Source organism: Lepidochelys olivacea, assembly GCF_965140295.1.
Source record: "Lepidochelys olivacea isolate rLepOli2 genome assembly, chromosome: 1".
NCBI classification, from domain to species: Eukaryota; Metazoa; Chordata; order Testudines; family Cheloniidae; genus Lepidochelys; species Lepidochelys olivacea.
The window spans coordinates 9,607,227-9,633,560 of record NC_140411.1 but is presented as its reverse complement, the minus strand read 5'-3'; the positions used below and the strand labels follow the sequence as shown (position 1 = coordinate 9,633,560).

The following is a 26,334-nucleotide window of genomic DNA, read 5'->3' as shown; positions in this document are numbered from 1 at the left end:
CTCATTAAACACTAAAGCCCAGGGGGCAGGGCAGAGTAGCCTTAGAAGCTGCAGGCCTCATGACTGATGGGAACCCATGATCAATCAAATCGTCACGTGGGACAGTCACTTACCAGCTTTCTTCCCACAAAGGAGCCAGGGGCCTTCAGGCTCATCCCACCCTTACCTGGACGACTGCCTCCTCTGCTTGTTAGTAAGGAGACCGAGCGTTTGGAGGTGGGCTGAGCGCATGATGAGGTCAGTGCCCGCAGGAGCGACTGGGCTCACGCTGCAGAGCCTGCCTGCTGGGGCCAAGGGAGGCAGGTGGCATGGAAGATGGACAGTCCTGTTGTATGTAGCACTTTGAGCTGTTTGCCTCCCCGGGTAGGGACCCCTCTCTTTGCCCCTGGGCTCTAGCTGGGGGCTCTGCTGGGACAGTTCTGTGACCTTGCTCCTGCCTGGCTGGCTTTGGGTTTGATGTGCTGGGCACCGGGGCTTGCACTTTACAGTCCAGCCGTAGAGAAACCCCGTGAGCAAGCCAAGGACCCAAGCCTTCGGGAGCAGTGCTGAGAAGGAAGCAGCTGGCGTGGGATCGTTAGCACCCCCTGACCACAGGTGGACTCTCGCTGGCAGCCTCAGCAGGAGCTGGCTGGGCGGGGAGGGGGCTGGAATATCTTAAAGGAGCCCAGCGTGGCAAGGCCAGCTCATCCAGTGCTGGGGGCACAACCGGGTCTTGGTGTCAGACACCTCCTGGAGGCCCAGGGCCCCATTTCTTCCCCACCAGCTGCTTGCCAATCACTGGAGAGGAGGGGCACTTCTCAACCCCTCAGGAGAAGCTGGTGGAGCGAGCTGAGCACAGACCCTCCGTGCCAACAATGGCAGGAGTGTACCCAGCCCGCTGCCATGGCAGCCCTCCCTGTCCGTTTCCAGTGATGACCGAGCCCCATCCCTCGTAGCGATTCATCGTCCTACCCCACAGAGCTCTAAGCCTTTATTCCTAAGCGAACACGCGGGCTTTCCGCCCCCACAGGCCACGGCGCTGGGCCCCGTTGAATGGTGCAGCTGCTGCTTCATCCCGTCCCTCAAAGGCCCTGTCCCCTCAGTAGTCGTCCCGCCTTTTCTTGACCTTCTTGGGTTTGACGTTCATGCGTCTCCAGATGGTGGCGGTGGAGCGGTCCTGCTTCGTCACGCCACTGAAATCGAAGGACTTCAGCTGGGGCAGCACGGACAGCACATAACTCCTGCGGGAGAGCGGCCGGTCAGGCCCGGAACGGCGTGGGCTAGCAGGCCAGGGCCACTCCCTGTCCTCTGGCCTCCCCACCACAACGCCCGGGGGCGGGGGGTGCTTCTCCTCCCCGTCCTGCGGCTCATGCTGTACCCCCCAGTTTGGGCCTAGAGAAGCCCTTGGTAGTAGATCAAGGCACTGCTTCCTCTCCCAAGGGGGGCATAGCTATCTGCTGCAATCAGTGCGGCCCAGGAGCCCCTGGTCTGCCTTCTTTCACCTCCCTCCTATGGCCAGACACAGCCCATTGTGTCTGATCGGGGTGCTTGTGGGATCATGTTGGCACTAGGCCCCGCCACAGCTGAGCACTGGAGCAGAGCAGATTGTATAAAATCAAGGGCAAGACCAGCCACGCGCTTCCCGTGGGCTTCTCCCTGGCTGGGTGGATCTTGGCACCGATGCTGTAAGAGACTAGACCTGAAGACCAGGCATCACTAAATTTAAAATCTGATTGGCCAGCCTGCTCCGTCATGCGTCTCGGAGCGATGGCAAGTGACTCTCCGACCACCAGTCCAGAACCACTGCTTGGGGCCTACACAACTCCAGCGTCAGCGAGGAGACTGGGCAGGGATTCAAGGGATCTGGGTTCTCTGCCGCTGCCCTGCCCTGCCCTGCTGGTGGCCTTGGGTGAGGTCTGGGGACTGACTCTCACTATATGAACGTGCGGTACGCAGTGCAAGGGGACCCTGGTCCTGATGAGGGTCTCTGGCCCTGGCTGCCCTCCGGCACTGTGGAGAGGCTCTGTAGACGCACATGCATGGGGCAGGCCGGCTCATGAGCAGGGGGTGACAGGAGCCGGACCCACCCTTTTAAAAGTTTTCCCTTGGCATGGCCTGGTTTGTGTATCCCAGGAGTCTTGCTGTGGGGCCTTGGACAGGGCAAGGCGCAGGGGCCAGGATAGAATGAGCCATGTGGGTTGTCAATGCTACAACAGCTAGAGAGGGTTGCATGCGGGTCCTCTCTCTTATTCCCCTGAGCCTGCTGACGCGCTAGTGTTTGACACCGTGCAGGTACCACTTTGCCCTCTGGGGCCTTCCCACGGAGGATCTTAAAGCACTTCATCCTCCCTGCGAGAAAGGAATGACCATTATCCCCAAAGGGAAACTGAGGCACGGTGTCAGGGCAAGTCAGACCCAGCTCCCATCAAAGGCTTTGGGAGCCTGTTGACTCCAGTGGAGTGGAGGAGGCCCTAAGCGAGCTCTCTGGACGCCCTGGCAGAAGAAGGCAGAGAGCTGTTCCCCAGGGCTAGGCTCTCCTCTGCACCCACCATCCCTCCCTCTCCCCAAAGCGTTAGCTGGCTGAGCCCCTCGGCCCCACCTGTAGCCTTTCTCCTCCTCGATGGGGTTTCCGTGCAGGGTCAATGTGCGCAGGCACGGCAGGACGGCCAGCTTGTCCACCTCACTGAGGCTCTGGATGCTGTTCCCGTGCAGGTTGAGGGCCCGGAGCTGGGGATATGTAGTCAGCACCTGCAACCACAAAACCCCCAGCCCCAGTGAGAGAGGGAGCAGAGAGCCTGGAAGCAAAGCAAGCCTCTCCCAGGGTAACAGCTGGGCCATGAGACACTCCCCTGTCAAAAGCAGCCCCAGCTGGGCTTTGACTTTCCCTAGCCTCTTTCACCCCAGGATTTCACAGTGCTTTACAAGCATGGAGCAGGGACCTTCTCACAAACAAATTAGGGAAATACAACCTAGATGCAGCTACTGTAAGGTGGGTGCATAACTGGTTGGAAAACCATTCCCAGAGAGTAAAAAGAAAAGGAGGACTTGTGGCACCTTAGAGACTAACAAATTTATTTGAGCATAAACTTATAAGTTTATGCTCAAATAAATTTGTTAGTCTCTAAGGTGCCACAAGTCCTCCTTTTCTTTTTGCAAATACAGACTAACACGGCTGGTACTCTGAAACCTCCCAGAGAGTAATTATCATGGTTCACAATCAAGCTGCAAGGGCATAATGAGTGGGGTCCTGCAGGGATCAGTTCTGGGTCCCATTCTGTTCAATATCTTCATCAGTGATTTAGATAATTGCATAGAGAGTACGCTGATAAAGTTTGCAGGTGATAGCAAGCTGGGAGGGGTTGCAAGTGCTTTGGAGGATAGGATTAAAATTCAAAACGATCTGGACAAACTGCAGAAATGGTCTGAAGTAAATAGGATGAAAGTCAATAAGGACAAATGCAAAGTACTCCCCTTAGGAAGGACCCATCAGTTACACATATACAAAATGGGAAATGACTGCCTAGGAAGGAGTCCTGTGGAAAGGGATCTGGGGGTCACAGTGGATCACAAGCTAAATACAAGTCAGCAGTGTAACGCTCTTGCAAATAAAAAGCAAACATCATTCTGGGACATATTAGCAGGAGTGTTGAAAGCAAGACACGAGAAGTAATTCTTCCACTCTACTCCACGCTGACTAGGCCTCAGCTGGAGTATTGTGTCCAGTTCTGGGCGCCACATTTCAGGAAGGATGTGGACGAATTTGAGAAAGTCCAGAGAAGAGCAACAAAAATGATTAAAGGTCTAGAAATCATGACCTATGAGGGAAGATTGAAAAAACTGGGTTTGATTAGTCTGGAGAAGAGAAGACTGAGAGGGGACATGATAACAGTTTTCAAGTACATAAAAGGTTGTTACAAGGAGGAGGGAGAAAAATTGTTGTTCTTAACCTCTGAGGTTAGGACAAGAAGCAATGGTCTTAAATTGCAGCAAGGATGGTTTAGGTTGGACATTAGAAAAACTTCCTAATGTCAGGGTGGTTAAGCACTGGAATAAATTGCCTAGGGCGGTGGTGGAATCTCCATCATTGGAGATTTTTAAGAGCGGGTTGGACAAACACCTGCCAGGGATGGAATGCATCCGATGAAGTGAGCTGTAGCTCACGAAAGCTCATGCTCAAATAAATTTGTTAATCTCTAATGTGCCACAAGTCCTCCTTTTCTTTTTTCTAGATAATACTTAGTCCTGCCATGAATGCTGGGGACTGGACTAGATGACCTCTGCAGTCCTACGATTCTATAAGTGGGGCAGGACCACTATCCCAGCTCTGCGGAGTGGGAAACTGAGGAATAGGGAAGAACCGGGACTCACCCAAGGCCCCACTGGGACCCAGCTGGGAAAAGCAGCCTGATTTTGCCCAGAGCTTAGGGGACACACAATAGGGCTGTGATTTACCAAAGAGCTCACCATTGGCCTGTCAGCTCCCCTTGAACTCCAGGGGGCTTCTATAATGGCAGCAGAGTAAGGCCAACGCTGAGCCCTTCCGAGACCCCCGCAGCTCCGACTGGCGGGGATCCCCTGAATTGCCTGAGCTCCCTAAAGGTGGCCATGGCATCACCCCACTCCTCATAGCAATCCTGCCCTGCCAGCTGTTCCCCTCTGCCACCAGGCTGCACTAGTGCAGGGGCAGGGGGCAGACTGGAGTGGACGGTGAGCAGCACTCAGGCTCTAATCAAAGTCTGGTGAGTCAGGGCTGCAGAGCAGTAACACCGGCATGGACTAAGCACCCAGTGCCACTTCAAGGGGCTACCTGGGAGCATTTGCTTTTATATCCCACGTACAGCTGCAGTGTGTAATCCAGCTGTACTCATGCAGCTGTGGTGCTGTTTCAGTCGCACACCTCAAAGCGGGTGGAGGGGTATCACCACTATTTTACAGGTGGGGAAACTGAGGCACATAGAGGGGCAGGAATTTGCCCGAGACCTCAGGGGGAGTTGGTGTCAGAAGCAGGGTTAGGAGCCTGCCCTGTTGAGGGCTAACCCCCTGAGCCACCATCCCACAGTGCTCCCATTCAGCCGTACCGGGTCGATAGTAGGCAAGTCGTTGAAGGAGAGGTCGACCCAGGAGAGCTCGTCGGGGTACTCCAGCAACTGCTCCATGGTGGAGGTGAAGTCGGTCAGCTCATTGATGGTGTTGTTATTCAGGCGCACAGCCTTGGTCAGCAGCTTCCCCCCGGCCGAGCGCTTGATCACCTTGAGGCCAGCCCGGGGCTCCTCTGTCAGCAGGTCTAGTGGGGAGAGTAGGGAGGGGGGTTAGAGCTGCCTTGGGAAAGAGTCTTATCTGCTGCTGATTCGGTCGGTGGCAGAATACTGCAGCAGTGCCAGCTGGGCAGACACAGACCCGGTCTACCTTGGTTCTGATGCGGCTCCCATCACCGTAGTATCTGGGCACCTCCCTGCACTCCGGTTAACCCACCCCGCAGCTGTGCTGGGGTTCCCGCAGGATCAGACAGGGAGGGGGCCGCCGGTTCCCCGCGCTCCTCGCCGGTGCCGGCACAGCCTGGTTCTCTACAGCAACAGTTTCTAGCCCTTGCTCCAGGCTCGTCTGCGGCGTGTTTTAGGGACCCATGTTGCTAGTTGCTCCGAAGCTGGTGGAAATGCTGGTCCGGTGGCTACGGCAATGGGCTGAGGGGCAGTAGACCCAGCTTCCACTTCTGGCTCTGCCACCAGCTTCCTGGGTGACCACGGGCAAGCCACTCCCTCTCCCTGGGCCACGGGGACAAGTCATGGTATGCCCTTCCTTCCCCTTGTGTCTGTCTTGTCTTGGGAGTTTGCAGGCTCTTCAGGGCAGGGGCTATGGATCCGTGCCACACCTCGGACAACAGGGTCGGGAGGCTGGCTGGGGGCACTACCAGAGTTTTGCTAAGGAGGGGCCCAGGTTACCTGCCTGGTCACCCCAAATCAAAGTGGTGTTGCATCCTGGTGTACAGGGTCACCACGCCACTCCAGGCTGGCCCGGCCGGCCTCTGTCATGGCAGCAGGGAAGGGACTTTGCCGTGATGCCACCCAGATCTGGCCAAGGAGGAGGGCTGGCCCCCTGTTCCCTCCCCACTGCCCTATTGCACCCCTGAAAACAACGTCGCTTGACATTGTCCATGCTGAGAATGCAGCAGAAGGGCTGCCAGCTGGCTAGGAGACCTGTGTGGCAGGGCAAACCCGTCAGTAACAGGACTGCTCTGGGAGAGAGCTCCCGGGATCTGACCCTCATCCCTGGCCGGGTCTGTGAAGCCCCCGGTGGGACGGCAGGGAGCCAGCTGACTTAAGACTGAACCAGCTGCCAGCTAACGGCACCTTCATCATGCATAACTCAAAGGCTGGCCCAGTGACACGCCCTTTGCAGGGGAACCCCGACACTGGGGACAGAGGCCCTAAGCACGGCTGTGCGCTTTGCTTGCTCTGGCTGAATCCCATCACACGACAGGGGTGGCGGCAGTATTAAAACGTGCAGTTGGCTTATTTCCCACTTTGCTCTCTGGCCTTTTCTGGTCACTCCCGGTGCCTTGTGCTGTATCTCGGGAAGCAGCGTTGAAGGGTTAGAGCAGGAGGCAGGACTCCCGGTTCTATTTCCAGCTCTGGAAGGGGGTGTGTGCTCTGCTGGTGGGAGAGGGACTGGGAGACAAGATGCCACACCTTGGATGAAGCTGATGCCTCGGAAGGAATAGTCCAGAGGAGGTGCCCGCAGTGAGATCTTACAGCAATCCCATCGCATGCTCATCTTTCAGGCCACGCTAGGAAAAACCACAGAAGAGGGAGTTGCTTGTGTGACTTGTGGTTAACCAGTGGGGTGAGACCAACGTCTGCTCTGTTTGGCTGGTTTGGTTTGCCTTAGAGGTGGAACGACCCCAGCCTTGGGCAAAAAGAAAAGGAGGGCTTGTGGCACCTTAGAGACTAACAAATTTCCGATGAAGTGAGCTGTAGCTCACGAAAGCTCATGCTCAAATAAATTGGTTAGTCTCTAAGGTGCCACAAGTCCTCCTTTTCTTTTTGCGGATACAGACTAACACGGCTGCTCCTCTGAAGCCTTGGGCAGTAACTGCCCTGCTTCAAGCAATTTGTCCTGAATTGGCACTCTCAGTTGGGTCCCGCCAGAACCAGCATCGTTACAGTAGGGACAAGAATACCGCATCCAATCAAAAGGGCAGGAGAGCTGAGGTTGGCAACATTTAACTTCATGTTTAATTTTGTGGAGTGCAGGTCTCTGAATTCACTACGGATGGACACAGCTAGCTGGTTCCTGGCCCAGGATGTACAGGCCTGCCCCTCGGAGCCAATGAGCTCAGCCCAGAATCCCCATCTAACAATAAAGTTTTGTTCCCAGTTCTGCTACTCTCTCCTTGTGCAACCCAGGGCAAATTCCCTAATTCCTCCGTGCCTAAGTGGAAATGCATGGCTGCCTTTGCCCTGGCACACTGATTTCACAGATGTTGTTTTATTTTCTAATAGCTGATTTTCTCATAGTGCTTTTCAGTCTCCAAGCACTGGACAAACTAACAACACGTCCAAAGGGCTCAAAGCTGTTTAAAATATTCATTCATTGAGCTTTCCAAGTGTTATGTTAGGAAGTCAGTGTGGTTGCCTCCATTTTACAGGTGGGGAAACTGGGTTAGAAATTTGCCCAAAGTCACACAGCGAGTCAGAGGGCGAGCCAGATATAGATGGTGGTCTCCTGACTGCAGCTCCCCTGCATTCAACAAGGGCCCCTCCATTTTCCTATGAGGCGATCACTCTGCCTTTGAAATGCAGCCACCTGGCATACAGCACAAGAAGTGATGGTGTTAAAGGGGATGCTTTGAAAACGTTTACTCCACAAACAGCACCACTGGACTGGTAACATCCTGCGTGCAGTGAGGCTCCTTCTGAAAGACACAGTGAACTGGTCCCCGACGCGGGAGGCAGACCTCTTTAATAGAGATCTCTCTGTGTGAGCAAATGGCTTCGTTCCGGGGGCGCTCACACCCTTCTCAAGACTGTGAAAACAACAAGCACAGTACAAAGGACAGCGCCACAGAGTGTGGGGCTGCACGGGTCTCAGCGAGGGCAGAATGCGGTTTGGCAATTGGGACACGGATGCCAATTCTGCCTTTTGCCGGGGGCCATTTGTACACAGTCAACTTTCTGGCTACAAGCACTTTAAGGCACCCAGATACCAGGGTGATGACAGCCATATAAGAACCTGGGATAGGTAACTAGAACCTGTCTTTCTTGGGAGCAGGGGGAGCTGCCTCAGTTTCCACTGAGCCATCCCGGGAATGGAACCCTCGCTTTAAGCGCTGCTTCACCGAAAGTGAGGCCCAGGGAACTGGGCGCCCACTGCAGCTACACACCCTGGCTGCTGCCTGCCCAGACCTACACAGCCAATTCACAGAGCTACACACTCAGTTCAGAGCTCCACGCTCGGTCACATCACAGGTTTACATTTACAGTACCGTATTTTCACACTCAGCATGCCCTTGCAGAATTACCATGCTCTCTGCCCGGCTTTCCGTGTACGCTGTGCTCTTGCATAGCTTTTCATACTCGTCAAGCAAGTATATGGATTTCACGCTCACCAGTGCCCTGCACAGATTTACATGCCCACTAGGCCCTGGCCCCTCTTTTCACACTCAATAGCACCCTGCACAGATTTTCACACCCACCTTCCCCTGGCCCCTCTTTTCACCCTCACCAGTGCCAGGCACAGATTTACACACCCACCTTCCCCTGGCCCCTCTTTTCACCCTCACCAGTGCCAGGCACAGATTTACACACCCACCAGCCCCTGGCCCCTCTTTTCACCCTCACCAGTGCCAGGCACAGATTTACACACCCACCAACCCCTCACCCCTCTTTTCACCCTCACCAGTGCCAGGCACAGATTTACACACCCACCAGCCCCTGGCCCCTCTTTTCACCCTCACCAGTGCCAGGCACAGATTTACACACCCACCAACCCCTCACCCCTCTTTTCACCCTCACCAGTGCCAGGCACAGATGTACACACCCACCAGCCCCTGGCCCCTCTTTTCACCCTCACCAGTGCCAGGCACAGATGTACACACCCACCAGCCCCTCACCCCTCTTTTCACCCTCACCAGTGCCAGGCACAGATTTACACACCCACCAGTCCCTGGCCCCTCTTTTCACCCTCACCAGTGCCAGGCACAGATGTACACACCCACCAGCCCCTGGCCCCTCTTTTCACCCTCACCAGTGCCAGGCACAGATGTACACACCCACCAGCCCCTCACCCCTCTTTTCACCCTCACCAGTGCCAGGCACAGATTTACACACCCACCAGTCCCTGGCCCCTCTTTTCACCCTCACCAGTGCCAGGCACAGATTTACACACCCACTAGCCCCTGGCCCCTCTTTTCACCCTCACCAGTCCTTGGCCCCTCTTTTCACACTCAGTGCAAAGATTTTTCACACTCACCATCTCTGTCCCTCTCCCCTCACTAGATGGAACTCTCGGGGTAGCCATGGTAACCAGAACCACACCAAAAGCCCGACCCAGCCCCGACCCCGCACGGCATGCCGGGAAGTGTAGTTACGGGGGAGCTAATTGGGAACTACATGTCCCAGAGGGGCTCGCGGCGAGAGTTCCCCACCTGTCGCGGGATTTACTCCCGCTCCACCCTAGGGCTCCTGGGAGCTGTAGTTCCCCCCCACGTGATATGCATCAGATGACGTACACGCGGCCTGCAGCCAATAGGGAGGGGGGTATGGGGGGGCGGTGCAGCTGTTTGAATCGGTGAGGGCCGCGCTGCCGCCCAGGGGCCAAGGGGGGAGTCACGGGGCACCGCCCGCCCCGCTGCTTCGAGGGAATACGGTAAAGGGGGGCTGGGGCCTGGGGCCTGCCCCTGGCGGCGGCGGGCGCGGCTGCCGTACCGGGCGTGCGGAGGGGACTCGCCCGGCCAAGGGGGGAGGGGCGGTGACCGGGGGAGCTGGGGCCACGGGGGGGGTGACTGGGGAGGAGCTGAGGGGAGAGCTGGGGGGGCGGTGACTGGGGGGAGCTGGGGGGGGAAGGGAAGCTGGGGGGGCGGTGACTTGGGGGAGCTGGGGGGGGGCGGTGACTTGGGGGAGCTGGGGGGGGAAGGGAAGCTGGGGGGGCGGTGACTGGGGGGAGCCGGGGGGGGCGGTGACTTGGGGGAGCTGGGGGGGGAAGGGAAGCTGGGGGGGACGGTGACTTGGGGGAGCTGGAGGGGGAAGGGAAGCTGGGGGGGACGGTGACTTGGGGGAGCTGGAGGGGGAAGGGAAGCTGGGGGGACGGTGACTTGGGGGAGCTGGGGGCGGAAGGGAAGCTGGGGGGGACGGTGACTTGGGGGAGCTGGGGGGGGAAGGGAAGCTGGGGGGGGACGGTGACTTGGGGGAGCTGGAGGGGGAAGGGAAGCTGGGGGGGACGGTGACTTGGGGGAGCTGGAGGGGGAAGGGAAGCTGGGGGGGCGGTGACTTGGGGGAGCTGGGGGGGGAAGGCAAGCTGGGGGGACGGTGACTTGGGGGAGCTGGGGGGACGGTGACTTGGGGGAGCTGGGGGGAAGGGAAGCTGGGGGGACGGTGACTTGGGGGAGCTGGGGGGGGAAGGGAAGCTGGGGGGGACGGTGACTGGGGGAGCTGGGGGGGGAAGGGAAGCTGGGGGGGACGGTGACTTGGGGAAGCTGGGGGGGACGGTGACTTGGGGGAGCTGGGGGGGAAGGGAAGCTGGGGGGGATGGTGACTTGGGGGAGCTGGGGGGGAAGGGAAGCTGGGGGGGATGGTGACTCGGGGGAGCTGGGGGGGAAGGGAAGCTGGGGGGGACGGTGACTTGGGGGAGCTGGGGGGGAAGGGAAGCTGGGGGGGACGGTGACTTGGGGGAGCTGGGGGGGGAAGGGAAGCTGGGGGGGACGGTGACTTGGGGGAGCTGGGGGGGGAAGGGAAGCTGGGGGGGATGGTGACTTGGGGGAGCTGGGGGGGGAAGGGAAGCTGGGGGGGACGGTGACTTGGGGGAGCTGGGGGGGGAAGGGAAGCTGGGGGGGACGGTGACTTGGGGGAGCTGGGGGGGGAAGGGAAGCTGGGGGGGACGGTGACTTGGGGGAGCTGGGGGGGGAAGGGAAGCTGGGGGGGCGGTGACTTGGGGGAGCTGGGGGGGGAAGGGAAGCTGGGGGGACGGTGACTTGGGGGAGCTGGGGGGGGAAGGGAAGCTGGGGGGACGGTGACTTGGGGGAGCTGGGGGGGGAAGGGAAGCTGGGGGGACGGTGACTTGGGGGAGCTGGGGGGGGAAGGGAAGCTGGGGGGACGGTGACTTGGGGGAGCTGGAGGGGGAAGGGAAGCTGGGGGGACGGTGACTTGGGGGAGCTGGAGGGGGAAGGGAAGCTGGGGGGGCGGTGACTTGGGGGAGCTGGGGGGGAAGGGAAGCTGGGGGGGGACGGTGACTTGGGGGAGCTGGGGGGACGGTGACTTGGGGGAGCTGGGGGGGAAGGGAAGCTGGGGGGGGACGGTGACTTGGGGGAGCTGGGGGGGAAGGGAAGCTGGGGGGGGACGGTGACTTGGGGGAGCTGGGGGGGGAAGGGAAGCTGGGGGGGACGGTGACTTGGGGGAGCTGGGGGGGAAGGGAAGCTGGGGGGGACGGTGACTTGGGGGAGCTGGGGGGGGAAGGGAAGCTGGGGGGGATGGTGACTTGGGGGAGCTGGGGGGGGAAGGGAAGCTGGGGGGGATGGTGACTTGGGGGAGCTGGGGGGGAAGGGAAGCTGGGGGGGATGGTGACTTGGGGGAGCTGGGGGGGAAGGGAAGCTGGGGGGGATGGTGACTTGGGGGACCTGGGGGGGGAAGGGAAGCTGGGGGGGGCGGTGACTTGGGGGAGCTGGGGGGGGAAGGGAAGCTGGGGGGACGGTGACTTGGGGGAGCTGGGGGGACGGTGACTTGGGGGAGCTGGGGGGGAAGGGAAGCTGGGGGGGATGGTGACTTGGGGGAGCTGGGGGGGAAGGGAAGCTGGGGGGGACGGTGACTTGGGGGAGCTGGGGGGGAAGGGAAGCTGGGGGGGACGGTGACTTGGGGGAGCTGGGGGGGAAGGGAAGCTGGGGGGGATGGTGACTTGGGGGAGCTGGGGGGGGAAGGGAAGCTGGGGGGGGAAGGGAAGCTGGGGGGGATGGTGACTTGGGGGAGCTGGGGGGGGAAGGGAAGCTGGGGGGGATGGTGACTTGGGGGAGCTGGGGGGGAAGGGAAGCTGGGGGGGGATGGTGACTTGGGGGAGCTGGGGGGACGGTGACTTGGGGGGGATGGTGACTTGGGGGAGCTGGGGGGGGAAGGGAAGCTGGGGGGGACGGTGACTTGGGGGAGCTGGGGGGGAAGGGAAGCTGGGGGGGACGGTGACTTGGGGGAGCTGGGGGGGGAAGGGAAGCTGGGGGGGACGGTGACTTGGGGGAGCTGGGGGGGGAAGGGAAGCTGGGGTGGACGGTGACTTGGGGGAGCTGGGGGGGGAAGGGAAGCTGGGGGGGGACGGTGACTTGGGGGAGCTGGGGGGGGGAAGGGAAGCTGGGGGGGGACGGTGACTTGGGGGAGCTGGGGGGGGAAGGGAAGCTGGGGGGGACGGTGACTTGGGGGAGCTGGGGGGGAAGGGAAGCTGGGGGGGACGGTGACTTGGGGGAGCTGGGGGTGGACGGTGACTAGGGGGGAGAGGAGGAGCTGAGGGGAGGGGGAAGCTGGGGGTATGGTGACTTGTGGGGAGCTGGGGGGATGGTGATTTGGGAGGGGGAAGCTGGGGGGACGGTGACTTGGGGGGAGAGGGCTTGCTGAGAGGATGGTGACTTGGGGGGAGCTGGGGGGATGGTGACCAGGGGGAGGGGGAAGCTGGGGGGGATGGTGACTTGGGGGAGCTGGGGGGGAAGGGGAGCTGGGGGGGACGGTGACTTGGGGGAGCTGGGGGGAGCTAGGGGGGACGGTGACTTGGGGGAGCTGGGGGGGAAGGGAAGCTGGGGGGGGACGGTGACTTGGGGGACCTGGGGGGGAAGGGAAGCTGGGGGGGGACGGTGACTTGGGGGAGCTGGGGGGATGGTGACTAGGGGGGAGAGGAGGAGCTGAGGGGCGGGGGAAGCTGGGGGTATGGTGACTTGTGGGGAGCTGGGGGGATGGTGATTTGGGAGGGGGAAGCTGGGGGGACGGTGACTTGGGGGGAGAGGGCTTGCTGAGAGGATGGTGACTTGGGGGGAGCTGGGGGGATGGTGACCAGGGGGAGGGGGAAGCTGGGGGGGATGGTGACTTGGGGGGGAAAGGGGGGCTGAGAGGACGATGATGAGGGGGGCTGAGGGGACGCTTGATCTTAAGGGAGTCTATTTACCTGTCCCAAGACAGGTGGCTCCCTGCTGTCTGTCTCTCCTGTGCTCTGTACAGGACCTTGCTCGCAGAGCTAAACCGCTGCTCCAGCCCTGCCTTGCGGGTGCCTCAGGACAGAGGAGTCCTCGGTGCCAGCCTTGGGCAGCAAGTGTCTGACCTTCCCCCGGGCTGCAGGAGGGAGCGGGGAAGCTCCCTGCTGGCATCTCCCTGCCAGGGAGCTGTCAGCTTTTCTCCCACCAGCTGCGGGGCAGATGCTGGGGAGCCTGGGGTGGCTTGGTGTGTGTGTGCACAAGTGTTGCCTGTGAGGGGGATGTGAGTGTTGTTGGGTATGAGTTTCCTGTAGTATGTGCATGGACACAAATGGGCAGATGTTATCCAAGCTTCTCCTGTGGTTGTCCATGGTCTGGGAGGCTCCCATGTTTTCTTGAATAGCTCTGATTTAATCTCAGGTTTCAGAGTAACAGCCGTGTTAGTCTGTATTCGCAAAAAGAAAAGGAGGACTTGTGGCATCTTAGAGACTAACCAAATTATTTGAGCATGAGCTTTCGTGAGCTACAGCTCACTTCATCGGATGCATACCGTGGAAACTGCAGAAGACTTTATATACACAGAGACCATGAAACAATACCTCCTCCCATCCCACTCTCCTGCTGGTAATAGCCCATCCAAAGTGACCACTCTCTTTACAATGTGTATGATAATCAAGGTGGGCCATTTCCAGCACAAATCCAGGTTTTTTCACCCCCCACCCCCCCTCCAAAAACCACACACACAAACTCATTCTCCTGCTGGTAATAGCTTATCCAAAGTGACCACTCTCCTTACTCTATTACCAGCAGGACAGTGGGGTGGGAGGGGGTATTGTTTCATGATCTCTGTGTGTATATAAAGTCTGCTGCAGTTTCCATGCATCCGATGAAGTGAGCTGTAACTCACGAAAGCTCATGCTCAAATAAATTGGTTAGTCTCTAAGGTGCCACAAGTCCTCCTTTTCTTTTTACTCTCCTTACAATGTGTATGAAAATCAAGGTGGGCCATTTCCAGCACAAATCCAGGTTTTCTCAAACCCCCCCCCCCCCCCCACAAACTCAGTTAGTCTCTAAGGTGCCACAAGTACTCCTTTTCTTTTTTCCGATTTAATCTGTTTGTTAAGCTGTCTGGCCTTGCTTTGAGCCGCTCCACTGCTGAAGATGCATCTATGGTTCACCTGAGACTTATGTACGTGTAGCCCCTCACCATTTCTCCAGATGGTGAGCACATCAGAGATGCCAAAAAGTCCCTGGGAAAGTGGCAGGCTGGCTTATCTGTTATCTCTCTTCCTAGCATGATTTTAATTACAGTGCTGGGCAAACTTCTTTTCTGCAGGGTGGATTTGATTTAGATCAAATTGATTTAGTCCAAAGGAAAAAAATATTTTTTCTACATTGGCAGAAGAAGCTACTGCTGTTAAAAGTGAGATTATCATTTCAACAGTCTCTGAATCCAAGTCTTTAAGTGACCTTCACCAATTCACTGGTGTGACTTTTCTTTAAAATATCATCAGTAAACACACATTTCTTGAATGGTTCTTATTCCCAAACTGGGTCTCTCTTACGGCCTGCTGCCATTATAGTTTTCCCTTCTAGTGAGAAAATGCTCTTATTTAAAAACAATTTTCTGTTAATAAACATGTTATCGCTGGAGACACAAATCCACAGTTTGAGAACTGCAAAACTAAGCATCTCTGATGGTATCTTCTAGACTGAGCACTGAGTCCCATTGGGTAGATAGAAAGAATAACCTAAATCTATACTGAAGCCCCTGGAATCCCATAAAATTTGGTCCCTAATCCATGAACAATTGGAACTAATTTACGAAACTTTTCTTAAACATTACATGAATATATTGTCTCATACTGTAGAATTAGAATTGATAATCCCTATTCCATGATGAGATATCTTTGATGTATCTTAAAATAAAATGCTTTTTGAGGAAAAAAATTTAAAAAATTCAATTTTTTTTTAAAATAATTGATTTTTATCTATCCTGCTTTTCTGTATCTGTCAGGAAATGCACCAAGAATTACTGTATTTTTAATGATTCCCTCACACACACACTCACTCCATTTGTTGTGGTACTGCCTGCAAAGATCTGTGGTCTTGATGCCTGTTTGTGGGGGGTTCATTGGGGGGCAGCATAGCCTGATGTCAAAACACAGACATTTTAGGTTGACCTTTCTGGTGGTATGCTCTCCTTTCTCTTTAGTTTTGCCAGCCTTCTGTTATGTCTCTTGTTCCTAGCTCACTTCCATTCTTGACTTGTGCAGGTTAGGCCTCTGATCCAGGAGTTACACTGGAGACCTGGAGTCAGTAGGAGGCATTTCTGCTCGGTGTTGGTGTATTTCAGTGTCTCCTGTTGGAGGAGGTGGGCTCTCTAGACTTCCTTTTATGTTGTGGGGAAATTGTACATATTTAAAGCAGTATTCTAAGGAGGTGTTTTTGTGGAGGTGTACATATAGTATTAATACCCCATCTTTACTTGTGCCTGCTATGGAGATTCTACCCTTTTCATATCGAGTCCTAAAATCTTTTCTCCTCTCGTCACCCTCCATTTGTGTTGAAGATGATTGGCTGGGGTTATGTAAAACTGTGCGAGTCTCCTTCCATACAGCCTAGATTATTGGGCAGGTATGTGCAAGATCCCTGTTTTAGTTGGGTATCTTCCAAGCAGCTTAAGGTCTGTCATATGTTGGTGTAGAGCTATTAAAGAAACATGAATTAATGGGTCCAACACTTCAAATGTGTAAGTGCCACCCGAGTCCAAGCCTGCCCAACCCCTTGGGTCCAAGTTTGGGTAGCTAGCCCGAGCTGCCGTCTGTGTCACAACTTCCATACAGCTGTTTTTAGCTTGAGCTGAGCCAACGTGAGTCTGTGTACCTGAGCTGGGAATCTCACATCCAAGCTGCAAGGTAGACTTATTCTCCGTGCCTCGGTTTCCCTATCTACAAAATGGGGATAAGGTACTCCAGTGATGGGTAAGGATCTAGCTATCTCAGGTACTTAGCTGGCTGCCATCACTGTAGTATCTGAGCCCCTCACAATCTTGAATGTATTTTTTTTTCTTCATAATACTCCTGTGAGGCAGGGCAGTGCCATGATCCTCATTTTACAGATGGGGGAACTGAGGCATGAAGGGACTTGCCCAAAGTCTCACAGGAAGTCTGTGCTGGAGTAGGGAATTGAATCCAGCTCTCTCAGGTGCTAAGCTAGTGACCTGACCACTGGACCACCTCTTCTCTCTCGGTGGCATTACAAACCCTGAAACAAAATATTGGTCTCCTCCCACGCCTTGTCTTGTCTGGAGCAGGGACTGTCTCTTCGGCTATGTACACTACACAGCTTTGAGCGACATGGCTGTGTTGCTACAGCCGTGCAGTGTAGCCGCTGTTTGTCGGCTCTCCTGCCGACAGAAAACTTCCACCCCCAACGAGCGGCATTTGTGTTGTCGGCAGGAGCGCTCTCCCACCGACAACACGCTGTTTGCACTGGCGCTTGTCGCAGCAAAGCTTTTGTCTTTTGGGCGAGGAGGGGGTTGAACACCTCTGAAAGACCCAAGTTTTGTCGTTCAATTGCCAGTGTAGACATAGCATTAATCACGGCAGCTGGGAGGGGTAATGGCTAGCTTGGGCTAGCCGTCCGTGTATGCACATCTGACGGGATTGTATTCAGGTGGCTAGCCTGAGCCGCTGCCTGCACCACCGTGGCCCCGCTGCTATTTCTAGCATGCTCGCGTGATCAGAGTTAGCGCCTGTACGTCTACCCAGACTGAGAACTAAACCTCCCAGCTGCAGTGCAGGCAAACCATTCCCGTGTGTGCTTACAGCGTTCGGCACAGCGGGGTGCTGACCTCAGTTGTACTGCACTACAAATAACCTCTCTGTACAATTGTTTTATCTGCTATGTTGCAGGTAACACCTCAAGCTCCCGTATAATTGAAAGCCTGCACTTTGTCTAATCAGTCTTGCTGTTTCCTCTGTAAAGTCAGCCAGCACCCCTGTTAGCTTTCATCTATCACAGCAGCAGGGGGAGAGATGCACTTTCCTGTGTTTAAAGAAATGTAACAGTAAAGCCGCAGAAATTGGAAGGGCAACTTGGTGGCCGGTTCTGCTTGCCTGTATCTTTTTAAGCAGTTAGAGGCTGATCACGCTTTTTCTTTTGTTGTAGTGTTTTTATGGCTGGACCCATCTAAGGGGACTGCATTCCCTTTTGTCTTTCTCTCTGAGGTAAGTCTCCTTTATGTGTGTGTCCTCTGCCTGTGTTGCTTCATATTCCCAGTGACTACTTTCCCTGTTGTGTGTCATGCTTCTGTAGTATAAATATCATCTGTTTGAACATAAGAGCGGCCCTGCTGGGTCAGACCAAGGGTCCATCTAGCCCAGTCCCGTCTTCCAACAGTGGCCAATGCCAGGTGCCCAAAAGGGAATGAACAGAACAGGTAACCCTCAAGTGATCCATCCCCTGTCGCTCATTCCCAGCTTCTGGCAAACAGGCTTGCCAGCAGATATTGGGGTTTTCCATTAAAGTTATGTTCTGAGGTGGTCAGGATGCTGCAGCTTATCCCCTAGGTTAGAAATGGAGTGGGCAGGAGTTCGGTCGGATTTGTAGGCCTGACACTTCTTTATATCATGATATACCTTAAAACTGTAGTGGTAAGAGGTAAGGCTGTCTTTTTCACAGCCCTGGCTGTGCTCTGGGATTTAACATCAGATTGTCCATGTGGGGGCTGAGCAGGTCTTGAAAAAACTTATCCAATGTAAAAATACGAACCCAAGGAGTAAATCGGCTAGCCAGGGTGAAGAATACCCTGCCCCATGCTCTCCACTAGGAATTGTTGTGGGGAAGTTCTGTGTCCTGTGTTATACAAGAGGTCAAACTAGATGATCACAATTATTCTTTCTGGCCTTGGAGTCCATATACTTATCTAGGGATTTGATAGATTCTCCATCTCTTGAAGTCTTTAAACCAAGACAGGATCCTGTTCTAAAAGAGATACTATAATCCAGACAGTAGTTATGGGTTTGATGTAGAAGTAACTGGAAGAGATTCTCTGGCCTTTGATGTGCAGGAGGTCAGAACAGACCGTCATAATGATCCCATCTGGCTTTAAAATCTGCAAAAATCCACCTCACGCTCTTCTGTGAATGCTTTCTTCCCCTGGGCTCCTCTCTGCCTCCCTGCACTTTCAATGGCCTGAAGCTTACACACCCATCCAAAGCTCACATTTGCCTGGTGAGTGGGATTTCAAAGTTCTCTGTAAGACTGGGAATGGGCAAGGGGAGCACGAAGGATGAAGCTTGAGCAGAAATGTAGGTGGGAAAACTCCATGTTGGAAAAGGAAGGTGTTTGCTCAACGGTGTTTTCATCACATATTAAAAACAATAAACGGATTTAAACACACGCTAAACATACCAGGAGTCACACATTTGGATTCTGTTAGAACTTATGGAGTCTTAATAATCCAAAGTCTTTCCAGGCCTTCCCCAAATGTTGGAGCCTGCCTTGGATAGAAGATCCTTTCTGTTTGCTGGATCGGAAGGAAGACCTTGTGTCAGTTCAAACTCACTTTTATCCCAAAAGCCCTTTCTTTGTTTGAGTCTCTGGAAAACCCAGGTTGCAAACCAAACCAAGGGGTGGTACCTCTTGTGATGGTCCTCAGGGTACCCAGGACTGAGTTATCTTGTTACCCCTTGCCTCCCCTGAGCAAGAGTCTTGTCTATGCTGACTAGCACTGTGAATTGATGTAAATCACCAAGTGGAAAGCCTTGATTTAAATCATCAGTTGTAATCAATGTTTCCATTTGTGCTTCAGTTATTTTTTAAAGAAAGGTGTATTTTCACTTGGATTTACAGCTAAATAGAGCCTTCATACCAGATTTGGTACATCTTTTTTGTTACCTAGAAGGATATGCTATAGCTATAGCGCTATATATATATAGCTTAATATTTTCAGATTCTTATTAATTGTGGACTTTTAATATGCTAGAAAATGGTGAATGATATATTGCTTATATACTAGAAAATTCACTTTTTGCTCTGATTTGTGTCAAGCTGCAGTAGGATGGTAACTGGAATTTAAACACACAGAAAAGCATATACCATTTATTTTTATTCAACCAAACCACTTTAAATGTTTTGGATACATAAACTTCTCATCAAACCGTGTTTCACTTTTACAACTAAATGATTTATTAAACAGAGGGATTAACTGTTATCAGTGAATTAAACTGATTATTTCAGCTCAGCGAATGATCCCCGTGAGAACCATGATGGTGTCTCCTGGGCTCGGAGGCCAGGTCCCAACCCCTGTGAGGACTCGGCCAGTGAGCTGCACTCACTAGCCCAGCCCCTGGGTCGCCCAGAAGATCAAGTTCTTAACACACAACATGATCTACTGCGCCATGTTTATAAAGCTTGGCCTCAAAAGTCAAATGTGTTTCCCTGATCCTTTGTATAGGAAACTCAAGTTTTGATAGAGGATGGATTCAGCATTTTTATTTAAATGTTTTAAGAGATTATTATAAGTTTAGGCCTTGACCTATGTTGCGTTAGATTCTGCTTTCATTTTAAACAGATGTCTTTTTGAAATTGAAAGACTTGCTATGATTTGAACAAAATAAAATAATCCATGTTTTAAATCATCATTTTGTTATCCACCCTGGTGACAGGGTATTAGTTCCTTAACATCACTAGCCTGTCAGTCACTCAGGCACTCCTCCAAGCTGTGCCAGCCCTGTCTTCACCTTGCAGATTAACAATAGGTGTGCTCCAGTCCTCGAGTGCCCTTGGAGTGTTCTCTTTTGATACCCAGCCCCTGACACTGGCTCTTCACAGAAATCCTGGATTCTTTGCTCCCAAAGGAGCGGTGTACCGCAGTTTATCAGTTTTACCTTAAACCACCACTACTGTATAACATACAGCTTTTGTAATGAAACAAAAGAAGGTTTATTTAAGAGAAATTCCACTAGAAACGAGTGATGGAAACAAACGGTTTACAATACAAAACAATGAGATGTGAACTAGGGCCTACGCTTATTAATATTTCCCTTTCCTGTCTAAGTAGGTTCCTTTCCTCCTCCCCCACCCGCACAAAGTTCAGTCTGTTGCAGAACTGGCTGGCCTGGGGGTGAACCAGCGTCCACTCTTTTTCATGAAAAAACGTACCGAGGGGGGCATGGAAGCAGAGGGTCTTCCTTTGCTTGCCATATACGGAGGCCTGATCTGTGCCAAAAAATTAAATTGGCTTAACTACATCTCCAAGGGATTCAGAAAAACCCCCTGAGCAGTATAGTTAAGCCAACCTAACTCATAGCATAGACAGCACTAAGTTGATGGAAGACTTCTTCTATTGACCTACCTACTGCCTCTCTGGGAGTTGGGTTACCTAAAGCTGACTGGAAAACCCCTCCCTTTTGTCTATGTAGTGTCTACACTGAAGCCCCAACAGGGGTACAGCTGTAGTGGTGCTCCTGTAGCATTTCAAGCGTAGATAAGTTATAATGTTCCTTTTTACCATCAAGTGGTTTTGATTGATTGTGGTTGTATTTGATGGTTTTCCGTTGACTGTTCTGGGATGAGGCAATGGTAGGCAATTGAACAATGTATTACAGAATCACCTAGCCAGGTAGGGGTGGCAACTCCCTCCCCTTGAATGGGTCATTACCAAGACACATGATTCCCTGGTGACTAACTTCTACTCCAAGATTAGAAGGGCATAATTTTCAATATAGTTACATTATTCCCTACATATTACCCATATACACATACACATCATAATGATTATGGATATTGATAAGTTATAAGCTTTCAGTAGAGACCTCACAAATGACCTTTGTGGAAAAATACCATGCAAGCAGTGTATTAGGGTTAGTGAATTTGTCAGGCGTGAGACAGGAATTGCTTGTAGAGAACAGCGAACCTTTTGCCAGTTGACATCATTTGGCTTCTGTGTCACACCTCACAAGAGTGGTTTAGTCTCTGTGACTCGCCTTAATCACCCCCCACTGTTGGTTCTTGGAAGAACTGTGGTAACACAATCCTACATAAGTCATTCATAAATGTAATACAATAGTCCCTCCAAGATGCTGCATTAAGTTGCAATATGTCACAGGGGCTTTAGGGGATTTTGTAGAGAAAAGCAGCAGAAGCAGTTAAGCACTGCTCTTGCTAGCAAGGTGATATCACTGTTCTCCAAGTCAGCATGCACAGAGGCTAGCTATTAAACCATTATCCCAAACCATATTCCAAATCTGGGGACAGGGCACTTATACCGTCTGCCTGTGTCAGCTCTTAAGGTTTTGCTAACCCCATTTATGTCCAAATGTAGACAGAGGCCATCTACGAAATAATTGCTACTCCGTTGAGAAAAATGACCTAGTTATGACATGATTGTAAGGTAGGTGGGATCTAACTCTGTTCCTGAACCATAACTAGAGCCATATAAATATCCAGTTCAGAACAAGGTTAAATAATGGTTCAGTCCTGTGCACTGTGCAAGACCAAACCATTTGGAGGGATTACCGTGCTGTGTGTTTTACCGTAGGAATCAGTGTTGACAGGACCTCGGAGATAACGGGCAAACATTTATTATTTGTGTTACTATCGCACCTCAGAGTCCTAGTTACGGACCAGGACCCCATTGTTCTAGGTGCCGTACAAGCACATAACAAAAAGACAGTCCTTGCCCAAAGAGCTTCCAATCTCAGGATAAGACAAGAGGCAACAGATGGATACAAGGCAGGTGGATACAGACAGAAGGGGGATGATATTGGTCAGCAGGATCGGCTGTAGTCTCAGCACACCAGCAGCCTGACCGTTGTCAAGGGTTTTGTCGGCATTGCGGAAAAGGAGAATTTTGAGGAGGATAATGAGGAAAATCCAGCTGTGCGTTTCTGGTGAAGTACTATGATCTGCTTTGGAGAGTTGACCAGTGCTTGCACTTCAAAGCCTAAATGTTGATTTAACAGGCCTTTGGGATGATTGGAAGTTCTCTTCTCTAAGAGATTTTTGACGGGAGATGTAATACTCAGTGCTTGTCGGCCTTGTCAGTTCTACAGACGTTAAGTATTTAATCCTCCTGACACCTCTGTGCGATATCTCTATCTGTGGTGGAGAACAGTGGGACTGGCCTCGTGCTTTAGATTATGAACCCCTCAAAAGATGAGACATGCCCTTCAGTTTCTCCTCCTTAGACCCACTACTATCATGTCTCATCTTGTCTGGATTGAATTTTTCCTGGCAGGGCTGAAATTTGGTGACTAATACCACGGTTGCTGATGAAAGCATAGCTGGTCTGATCCATGAGTCTGAGGGAGACTGGCCCGATTACTGCTTGCTGTGTTCTCAGTGGCCTCACATGCTTTTGGGGTGGGGGATGAGAGACAAAACTGAGCCTTGTGGAACACACTCAAGAGTTCCTTGACCCCAGAGATAGCCAAAGTTGCCATGCCTCAGCCTTTGCAAACAGAGAATGTTGAAGACAGGTTGGTGTTTGCAGAGACTGCTAGCGTTGAGAAGTAGACTTTGTTTTGAAAAGCCAACAGCTGTCCCCCGGTCTTCCCACAGAGAAGGGTGACAGACTTGAACAATAATGGCCCCACTTGATTTTTGCTATCAGTGCCACCATGGTTCTGGCTTGCAAGCCAGAACGTGCTCCTGGGATCTCTAGAACCTCAGCGAGTGAAACTGTCAGATTCTAGTAGAAAACACCTTGTTTGTCCCCATCAGATGCAGATCTGCCCCTACAAAGGAGGTCAAACGAACAGTCCAAAAGTGGTCAGCCCAGTGGGCTGATTGTGACATGGTGCTAAAATGTGGAAGCCTCATTCTTCTGTAAGCAGATGAGAGATGGATACTTAGAGATTTGCTCCTTGGGCCAGGATAGGGTCAGGTGCTGTGCATTATAAATAGTATTAATAAAGGGGCTGACCTGGGATTTCATGACTTCTAAAATTTTTTGCCTGTTTTAAATTCTGTTCCAAGCCGATTTTAATGCCTGGCATTTTTAAATTGTGAAGTGCTACAGACATGCTAAGACTGGCATTCTTGTATCCTTACTCTATTTTGCATCTTAGCCTGTTGTGGGAGGCTTGTGAGAGCGGAGCTGCTGCGGTGGCTATTTTTAGTAACGCTCGCTTTTGGTGAGGCGTAAGAAAATCTCCCAATCAGATTTAGGAAACAGATTTAAAGAGACATTGTCAAATGAAAAACAAATTCAGAGGTTGAAAAAAAACAAAACAGAAAAACCCAACCTCATCTACCACTAAAAAAAAAACAAAAAAAAACCCCACTGATCTTTCCATGACAGAAATCTGATTTACTCTTCAATATTGTGTAAGTTTGCTTTTTGCATTGCTCTCAGCTTGGACAAAAAAAAAAAAAAAAAAAAAATCAACTAATCAATTTGCTTTTATTCTGTTCCCCTTCATTTTCAGATTCTTATATGCTGCCTCAGTGCCTCAATATGTTGTAAACACTTTAGGGGAAAACTAAATTGTTGGTTAAACTTACCGTTGGAATTAAAAGGAGCAATCATGGAAACTATAGTCTTGATCTGTGTAAAACCTTATTCCTGTAGAGCCTAAATTTTGTATCAGATGTGATCTGACCTTTTAAAGAGGATGGGGGGTGATAAGTAACAGTCAGCGTATCAGCAAGAGTCAGTCAAGAACAAATTGTGTCAAACCAACCTGATAGCTTTCTTTGACAGGGTAACAAGCCTTGTAGATGGGGGGAAGTGGTAGATGTGGTATATCTTGACTTTAGTAAGGCTTTTGATACTGTCTCTCATGATCTTCTCATAAACAAACTAAGGAAATACAACCTAAATGGAGCTACTGTGAGGTGGGAGCATAACTGATTGGAAAACCGTTCCTAGAGAGAAATTATCAATGGTTCAGTCAAGCTGGAAGGGCATAATGAGTGGGTCCCGCAGGGATCAGTTCTGGGTCCCATTCTGTTCAATATCTTCATCGATGATTTAGATAATTGCATAGAGAGTATGCTAATAAAGTTTGCAGGTAATAGCAAGCTGGGAGGGGTTGCAAGTGCTTTGGAGGATAGGATTAAAATTCAAAACGATCTGGACAAACTGGAGAAATGGTCTGAAGTAAATAGGATGAAATTCAATAAGGACAAATGCAAAGTACTCCCCTTAGGAAGGAACAATCAGTTGCACACATGCAGAATGGGAAATGACTGCCTAGGAAGAAGCACTGCAGATAGGGATCTGGGAGTCATAGAGGTTTTTAAGAGCAAGTTAGGCAAACACCTGTCAGGGATGGTCTAGATAATATTTAGTCCTGCCGTGAGTGCAGGGGACTGGACTAGATAACCTCTCGACATCCCTTCCTGTTCTATGATTCTATGGTTAATTCTAGAGTCTCCTGACTTTGAGGATCAGGACATTGGACTTATACACATGTGTAAGTGTTTACTTAACAGAGTCCGAGTCCCTTGGAACATGGGTGCTGAATATGATGGCCTATGAATAAAAGCATTGGACAAGAGACATGGGTTCAAGTCCAGGCTTAGCCACTGACTACCTGTGTGACCTTTTCCAAGTCACTTTATATCTCTGTTCCTTAGTTCCACTGCAAAGTAGGGTGTGGAGGATAAATTCAGCAAAGCTTGAGGTACTTGCATACTATGGTGTGTGGGGTGTCACTAAAATACCTAGACATTGGTAAACTGTCATTTAAAACTTGCTACATTTGTTACCCATCACAGTGACGACACTCTGAAAGGCCATGTCTGTACTGGGTATCTTTTTTGCACTGGGTCAGCTACACTGATGTAAAGCCACAATGCAGATGTGCTGCACTGGAGTAAGATGGGGCTTACAGCAGTGATTTATTCTCATTGCCCCAGTGAAATGTTTAGTAATTTCCCCCATCTGAAGTGACTCTGATCTAACTAATCCACTTGAAAAGTCAAGTGAAGACAGGCACACTGCTTCTATCACACACTAAGATGGTCAAGCTGAAGTCAAAGTTAGCATGTGTTAAAGTATACACTGCCCAATCTTCGTCAGATTTTTCAGAAGTGCCAGAATGTGTTCGAAGGTCACACCTCTAAAGTTTCAGTCTAGACAAGGCCCAACTGTTGTGAAAACTCAAGTTAGTTAAGGGGACAATGTCAACTTCAAATCTAGTGCTATAATTTGCACAAAATAAATGGGAAAAAGACTGTCTCCAGTCTTTCAATTCTAGTTAGGCTTAGCAGAATTCAATTGTTTTGTAATTTTGATAGATAATGTTGATTTTTTTTAAAGCATTTTTTATTTATATTTTCACAGTTGTGGGAAATTAGGGGGTGGGGGTCCAGGCAATTATTTAATGGCTATAGATGTTGAGATTCAAAAAGTTAAAGATTTATAAACCGCTAAAACACACATTGTCAATATCACATGTCAAAATATACAAAGTAAATATCCTTAAATCAAAGCAAAATGGTACCTGTTTGTTCGTTAATCTGTTTGTAACAAGCCTAACTCAGAACCCTAAATCACTGGATTTTGACACTAAGAAGTTATCAAGCAGCATTTCTCTTACTTATCTATAACAGAAATATACAGATACTTTTTAGTCAGTTGTGTGTATGGTGAAATGGACGTTTACCAGCATTTATCAATAAAAATCGAATACTTCCAAGCCTAATTATAGTGATCTTGGGTGTTACTTGTACTAAGAGTAGGCAAAATGCTTTCAGACATTTGATTCTTTTACTTCTCAAGGGTGAATGGGACTAGAAACAGAGGGTGGAAATGGAAAGCTCTCTATGTAGCAGAGGCATTGTTGTAACGGGAGCAGGATTTGGACGTCTGAGTTCTATTCCGGGCTCTAGGGCAGAAACCGTCTTTTTTTTGTGTTTGTACAATGCCTAGTCCAGTGGGGTTCTGGCCTATATCTATGGTTCTTAGGGGCTAATAGAAATAATAATGGCTCTACCGGTGTGACCATGAGCAAGTAACTAAACTGTGC

The 26,334-nt window shown here is 51.6% G+C and overlaps 2 protein-coding genes across 3 annotated transcripts in view; one reads left to right on the top strand and one right to left on the bottom strand.

Moving 5' to 3' along the window:
- Positions 1 to 955: 955 nt before the first annotated feature.
- Positions 956 to 9,535, bottom strand: LRRC51 (leucine rich repeat containing 51). Its single transcript, XM_084637065.1, has 5 exons — positions 9,448 to 9,535; positions 6,666 to 6,763; positions 5,058 to 5,263; positions 2,579 to 2,727; positions 956 to 1,220 (listed from the first exon to the last, which is right to left on the bottom strand). Exons 2-5 carry the CDS (start codon positions 6,748 to 6,750, stop codon positions 1,079 to 1,081), a joined length of 582 nt encoding a protein of 193 aa, XP_084493191.1. The 5' UTR covers positions 6,751 to 6,763; positions 9,448 to 9,535; the 3' UTR covers positions 956 to 1,078.
- Positions 9,536 to 9,752: 217 nt separating this feature from the next.
- NUMA1 (nuclear mitotic apparatus protein 1) overlaps positions 9,753 to 26,334 on the top strand; it is a 63,425-nt gene continuing 46,843 nt past the window's right edge. The window contains exons 1-2 of one of the 2 annotated variants that reach the window (XM_084630625.1): positions 9,753 to 9,843; positions 17,522 to 17,580. The gene's annotated coding sequence lies outside the window, so the exon portion shown is untranslated. The remainder of the gene's footprint in view (positions 9,844 to 17,521; positions 17,581 to 26,334) is intronic. The other variant, XM_084630626.1, reaches the window with a different exon arrangement.

Bases quoted from the DNA above. Each gene is read 5' to 3' on its own strand.
- LRRC51 (XM_084637065.1), bottom strand. From the start codon at position 6,750: ATGAGCATGCGATGGGATTGCTGTAAGATCTCACTGCGGGCACCTCCT. The intron at 5,264-6,665 runs GTGTGGCATCTT...TCTCCCCACTAG, and splicing joins AGGCATCAGCTTCATCCAAG to ACCTGCTGACAGAGGAGCCC. The intron at 2,728-5,057 runs GTACGGCTGAAT...TTGTGGTTGCAG, and splicing joins ACTTGCCTACTATCGACCCG to GTGCTGACTACATATCCCCA.